The sequence below is a fragment of the Protobothrops mucrosquamatus genome, unplaced genomic scaffold (assembly GCF_001527695.2).
Source record: "Protobothrops mucrosquamatus isolate PMUCROS unplaced genomic scaffold, P.Mucros_1.0 scaffold778, whole genome shotgun sequence".
Lineage (NCBI taxonomy): Eukaryota > Metazoa > Chordata > Lepidosauria > Squamata > Viperidae > Protobothrops > Protobothrops mucrosquamatus.
In genome coordinates, this window is record NW_015387046.1 from 823212 (window position 1) to 830613 (window position 7402).

The 7402-nt window shown below is 38.2% G+C and overlaps 1 protein-coding gene across 1 annotated transcript in view; it reads right to left on the bottom strand.

Moving 5' to 3' along the window:
- CTNNA1 (catenin alpha 1) overlaps window positions 1-7402 on the bottom strand; it is a 65698-nt gene that overhangs the window by 10934 nt on the left and 47362 nt on the right. Inside the window, exons 11-12 of the mRNA XM_015818691.1 lie at window positions 2568-2768; window positions 884-1035 (exon numbers count right to left, since the gene is read on the bottom strand). Of these exons, the coding sequence (XP_015674177.1) occupies window positions 884-1035; window positions 2568-2768 (353 nt within the window). The remainder of the gene's footprint in view (window positions 1-883; window positions 1036-2567; window positions 2769-7402) is intronic.

The window sequence follows — 7402 nt, forward strand, 5'->3', positions numbered from 1 at the left end:
AAGAAAAATTTATTTCGGTGTGGAGAAGATGGATAGATTATATGAAGAGAAAGTATGAAGTGATTAATTATCATATAGCTTTTGAATAAATATTTTTTTTCTAATATTTTTTATACATTTAATATAATTTATATATATATTTTATATTTAAGTTTATTATTGTATGTTAGAGTTAAAGTATGTTAATTTTGTTTGTATTATGAATGGATAGCTTAATTTAGACCTGGGATGTTATGTATTTATCCCTGTACTCAGTTCTGGGAAGGCCCGGGGGGGGGAGGGGGGAAGGGGATGAAGGGGTAGAATTATAAAAAAAAAATGGTGTATTTATAAATGAAATGTAAATGTTTGTCTTTAAGAAGAGGAGATGATCGGCTAGTACCGCTAAACTGCATCCGAGGTGGTGGAAAAGAAGGTGATGGGATGTGTAGGATAGTTGGGAAGGAGGAAAGAGGAGAGGTAGTGGTTAAGAGGGGGAGGAAGGAAGAGGGAAGTAGGTAGGAAGGTGGAGGGAGTGTGGATGCAGGAGGGGGGACCGCCGATTATTTCTGAATACCTAATGAGTAGGCTTTTTATGTGTTTGTTTTTCTAATGAAATGCACCATATTTATATTATTTGTTTATATGTTTATTTGAAAAAATTAATAAAAATTTAAAAAAAAACAAAAAAAAACTGCACATCAATATACAGGTAATGGGTGGAATTCAAAATATAAAATATTTAGCCGCAGATACAGTAGTTACTGGAGCTGCTCAAGTTCTTAAGCTGTTATGCACTATATGTGTGCATGAATTTACACAGAATTTAGTATATGTTTTAAATTATTAATAAAACTCATTTTGAAAACTGAATGCCATTTCAAGAAAGCTGAAGTTCACTCACTCTGATCATCAGCACTGCTTTTCTGATATCACGAATTCCATCATATACTAGTCGTGAAGCATCAATAAATTCATTTTCATCCATTGGCTGAGCAGGGTCAGAACTTAATGCTTCTACCGCAGCTTCTACTTGTTCAGTAAAACGTGGCATAACTACAGAACACACAGAAAAAAATGAATTGGGGAGAACCAGAAGAGAGAAAAATTATACAACACAATACTAAAGAACAGTTTTAATTCATATGTATTATTTGGAGGAACACTGTGAGCAGAGAAAGTTATGTTTGTGCTGGTAGTAAAGAATAAGACATATACATGAGAAGATGTATATATATATTTCAGAGTGCAGAGGGCAGGCCATTGTGTATTATATAAATATGGGAACTGTAAAAAGGATAATCAAGAGCTATATGATTCAAAATGATGCCTATTTTCTGCTTTACATTGTATAAGTAACCTTTTCATGGCTGACAGCCACATGTAACATTTAAGGGGTCAGGATGAGAATGCAAATACTAAAAACCAATATTTTGGAAGGATTTTTCTTTTCTTATTTTTTAATTTCATTTCATTTTTAAGATACTTCTTTTAAAGTATATACACCTATTTTAGGACATATACCAGACATGTCAAACACAAGATCCGGGGGCCAGATGTGGCCCGCAAAGCCATCCTGGAAACAGTGAGGGAACGGCCCCCGCTGCCTTGGCCCTGGCCAGCCAGGAGCCAATGTACAATTTTGTGGTGGCCATTTATGCTGAAACACATTCAGTCTTAGCTCCACAAGGCTGTCTGGAAACAGCGAGGAACCAGCCCCTGCTGTGTCGGCCCCGCCCCCTGGGTGCATGCTGGGGAGGTGTCACCCTTTGTGAGGAATGAAGAAATGCACCATGCCTTGGCGCTTGCCCCAGTCCCACCCCCTTCTGACAGAGATCCTCAGATCTGTCCCACTCCTGCCCAGGCCCCCATAGGCCCCCTTGACGTGAACAATGTAGAACTGGCCATGCCTACCCAGTAGGCCACACTCACTCTATCCACACCCACCCAATAGGCAGCACCCATCCTGGCCACACCCACCCGGCCCCCCAAGGGCAATCGCAATGCTGATGCGGCCCTCAATGAATTGAGTTTGACACCCCTGACATATACTATCAAGCATAGCTCTAGGGAATGTTTCTTAACCTCAGTAACTTTTAAGCTGTGTGGACTTCAATTCCTAGAATTCCCCAGCCAGCATGTAAGAACCATGCTTGAGAAACACTGCCCTATAGCAATAGCACTTAAGACTTATATACCGCTCCATAGTGCTTTACAGCACTCTCTGAGCAGTTTACAAATGTCAGAATATTTTCCCCAACAATCTGGGTCCTCATTTTACTGACCTCAGAAGGATGGAAGGCTGAGTCAACCTTGAGCCAATCAGGATCGAACTCCTGGCAGTTGGCAGAGTCAGCCCTCAGTACTGCATTCGAACCACTGCACCATCAGGGCTCTATGGGATTAATCTGCCTATTTCTGCCTCTATCTTAAAACAAGTATTTGGTATTTTATGACAGCGACTTCCTAACTATTAGACAATAGTTATACACCTACAAAGGGGCTGCAGAAAGAAGTGAGGAACATGTTGTCCTGGCTGTTTCATTAAAACTATCAAATTAAAAGTGTGATTATGTTGTTTACTTTACCTGTGTTTGACAGCAGTTTTGTTGCATCCAAAACCTTTTCTGTATACACTCCAGGTTCATAATTATCCATTTCAGAAGTGACAACATGAATTACTCTTGCTGCACGTCCACGGATTGCACCAGCGGTGCGATCTAAACCATCAACATCTTTTTCTTGGAGAGCAATGACACATTTATTTACATCTTCTAGAATATGGTTTTCTGGTGAAGAAAAAGAAATGGGGAAAATTGCATTTGCCGCTGATAATGGGTAAATCAATACCAGCAAGTTAAAAAGAAATTGCTACGTATATTTGAAATACAAAGTTAGCAGTGAAACACAACCAGTTAAAACATTCTCATTGACAAGGAAATCTCTTCTCATTTCTTTCACTGAAAATTAGCATAAGGCAGGTATAGAATGGCATAAATATATCCCAATCTTTAAAAAAAAGATTCACAAGCTGAATCTTGGTCACAGGCTGTATGCAGTCTTATAGTGCCACAGATGACGAAAAGCAAAGGAAGTAATTCGATTACTTAGTAGACAGTTTCGATTACTTAATGGACAGTGACCCTCTCCCTGTATTTAGAAGCTTGCAGAGTTACAAGGTGTAAACACCGTATCCAAAATTCAGCCCTATCTTTTTCTTTGGGGAGGGGGATGCTCTCTACTGAATCCTGATTCTTGCAAAAGTTTCTCTAGTATCTTCACAAAACAAAACTCTTTGCATATCAAGCTGTGTAAGAGGGAACAAAACTCTTTGCATATCAAGCTGTGTAAGAGGGAACCTTTTCTTAAGCTACACATGGCTAATGAAAGGTTAGATGATGATGTCAAATATAATTGATATAACTGGGCAATGCAGAAAAAAAGAAAAATACAGTAGGTACTACTACTTGCTCAGCTCCGGGTTGAACAATATTAAAAAATAATTATTATGGTAGAAGAAGATAGAAGAGAGAGGCTGGTGAATGAGGCAACAAGTTATAAACTAGCACAGGACATAAGCATATTTCTTTAAGGTACAAGATTTGGAATATGCTTTTATTAAGATTATTGAGACTTTTCTCCCCATTCCTTCACCGGGATACCTTGCTTTAGGTGACAAGTAGAAAAAAGCAATCTGTTACTGTGATTTTAATAGCCACTTTCTGCCATGAACGGAGAAAAAGAATTGTAAGAATAAGCCATCATTTTATCCATTAAAAAGCATTCCTAATAAGAGTACTGTCCCCCCTCCCCCCCTTTTAAGTCTGAGAGCTTACCAAAGCCTTCAGGAAGTAATTTAAGATTCTATACACTATTACATTCTCAGATGCTGATGAAATTTGATCCTTAAATTTACATTAAAAAGTCTTTATTTATTTTACTTTCATCTTTAAATAACAAAATAAAATAGCCCCAGCTACAGGCTATTTAACCTATGAAAGAATATGCAAGATATTCCCGAATACACAAAAGTGGGGTTTTCAGAAAATTGTAAAAAGAGTATTTATTTCTATGATAAAATATGGATTCTAAACAAAATGGTAGCAGAAACTATAACCATAACAATTTATTTATGTTCAATATTTATATGAACCTATTAAGTGAGGTCATCCACAAGTTGTAGGGGCTCGTAACATAGGCATGCTTTACTTGGGGTTGCCTGTGAAGACCCCTTGGAAGCTTTAAATGCTAAACAGACAGTGATAAGCGCTTCTTGGTATGTCCTTTTTTGCACCTTCTGGGTGCAATTAAAGTGCTGGTTGTAATTCACAAAGCTCTAATTGGCCTACAATCTGGCTAATTGAGGGATCATCTATCTTCATGCCATTGCCCAGCCAGTAAGAGGAGACAGGATCTCTTCAATTAAACAGTGATGACTACTGGGATCTAAGAAGTGTCCTACCACTTGCCTTCTTAAGCGAAATTCTTTCCCCCAGAGAGCCGTATGTTCCCTCCCTGATGGCATCCTGTAAAGCCTTAAAAACCTGGCTGTTTTCCCAGGCCTGTTTGTTTTTATTGTGAATTATCCCACAATAGTCTGGAGTTGGGCATGGCCTACGTTGAATAAACAAATAAAGCCCGTTTATCAGAAGAGATTTTCTGTGGTAGCACTAGCATCGTGAAATTCTCTCTTGTGCTTCCCCACTCACCCAATTCTAAAAGGCTCCACTATTACCCCTTTTCCTGGAGGAAGCATTCCAGGTATAAAAATGAGCTGAACACTCTCGTATGTCCTCTTTCCCATTCCATCTTGTTAATCATTCTAAATTTTATAGAATTTTTATTTTAATAATTTGTATAGAAAACTACTTAAAGATGGAAAGCATAGAAACAGACTAGGAAGCTAAGTAATAATAATTATCATTATGAATAAAACATTTCACATTCAAAATACTCTATGAGAAAGTCACTTCCAATTTGAACTGGACTGCTTAGATCATGTATTGTAAGCTTTTAACTAATTAAAATAATAGCAGTAGAAATTCAATATATATATAGGTCTAGAAATTGTTTTACCCAGTTAAAACAATTCGAACAACTGTATGCAAATCATGTTGTTAACACGATGAACAAAATCTGTAAGATGCCCAGCTGAATTAATGGAATTACATAGATCAAGCAATTAAAAACAACTTAGTTGAGACATGGGCATACTGGCATGTCTGGCAGAAAGTAAAGTTCCTACTCAAGTCTTGAAGAAGGTGGTGATGCTGAATTTATATGCTTCTAGCATTTACCTGTGTTGTGTATATAAAATACAGATGTAAAAACTTCGGCGCTATTTATGTATTAAATCACAGAAGCTGCAGAATCTGCTTCTAGCAATACAATTTTGTAAAAACAAAGCTAGCGTAACAGATGTGAACCAAAAACTATGAAGGATACTGAGTGAGGAATACCAATTATAGTCCATAATATGAAATGATGGTTAATTACAGCCACTTTTTCCTTTCATACGTCTGATGAAAAGAACTTAAAACTTTTACTGAATTATACAAGGAATTATACAAAGGAAAATAAAATGATAATGCTACAGCTGCTGGTCGAACGATTCAAATGTCTGAGATTCTAATACACAAAGGCCTAGTGCTGTTGTTGCTTGCAAAGGGACAAGGGCAGATAAGTAACATGCCAAATACAGACTGTAATCATATTCTTATTATTGAAATGCATACTACATGAGGCCCCAGTCAGATCAGGAAACAGGCATGTGCATGTTGAATTTGAACTATAGAAAAATCTTCAAATGTCTCTTATCAGTTGCTGTTCTTTACTCGCTTAGAGTGTGTTCTTGGAACCAGTACATTGTTGTGGATCCTGCTGGACAGCAGACAAGATGTTTTATAATGGTTTTCTCCATGTTTCCAATTGAGGCTGTGTGATTTAGGTTGAATCTTATGTTTTTCAGATCACCTTCAACTTGCTTTGCCCATATTGTCTTTGGTGCTGAGGTTGGACTTTATGCAGACCACTTTCCCATGGAAAAGTAATATTCTGCCATTCTGCATACGTGTCTGTAACTGAACCATCTTAATTTGCATTTCTGCATTTAATTCTCAAACGTAGATAGTTCACTGCATCTATCTGATATCATTCTTGAGAAGGCTGTTTAACAAGATTCCCAGTATATGCCATAGATACAGTAACCTTATTTAGTTTTGATTTTATTCCACATAAGAAGACTGGCAGGACTAGTGCTAAGATTTGCATCCTGGTTTTCACAAAAATGTTTCATTCCCTCCACAGGTACTACAGTGCCGTAACAATCTAAAGAGAGGTGTGGCTGTTCTTCTTCTTCCCCTGATGATTCATGATATTTCAAGTGGTTCACTTACTCCATGTGGGCTTTACTGTGGCGAACAGCAAACTGTGACCCATCAGTTATCAAAACATTTGTTGCATTAATGCTCACACTGTGTGAACGAACAGTATTTGTTAATGCTGTGCAAGATGTCAATGGCTTCTGGGCTGCTGTCTGCTGCACTATGATCACCAAATATGAGATTGATTAAATACAGGTAGTCCTCGACTTACAAGTTTGTTTGAAGTTACAATGGCACTGAAAAAAGTGATTTATGGCCATTTTTCACACTTATGACTGTTGCAGCATCCCCATGGTCACGTGATTGACATTAGGATGCTTGACAACTGACTCACATTTATGTTGCGGTGTCCTGGGGTCATGTGATTATCTTTTGCGACCTTCTGACAAGCAAAGTCAATGGGGAAGCCAGACTCACTTAACAACCGGGTGACTAATTTAGCAAGTGCAGTGATTCACTTAACAAATGTGGCAAGAAAAAAGTCGTAAAATGGGGCAAAACTCACTTAATGAATTTCTCATTTAACAACATAAATGTTGGGTTCAATTGTGGTTGTAAGTCAATGGCTACCTGTAGCGGTTTAGCTATACTCTATTAATATACTGTAATATTTCCTCATTACAGTATCAACTATGACATCGAACAGGGGTAATATCACACAACCTTGCCTGATGTCAGTTAAATTAAGAATTCCTCTGAAAGCTGTATAGGCCACTGGAACTGCTATAAGTTTTCTGTCCAGATTCCGGAAAAAATATATCTGACTCAACACAAAAATTAGCAGGTACTACTAGTACTTACCAGTACTGGAAAACTCTGTTCAAGATTTGCACCTTGCGATGGACTTCCGGTGGCAGGCGATTTCGTTGGTCGCAGCTGTTTGCTGCCTCCCGCCTGTTTTGCGTAAAAGCCGGTTTGACAGCCAGCATCAGCTGTCAAACGGCTTGATACCTTTCCCCTGGGCATAAGGGGATAGGTGAGCTGCCCGGGGTAGGAGTTGAGTTCCCGAGTCGTCCTATATGGACGATGTAGGCGAGAAC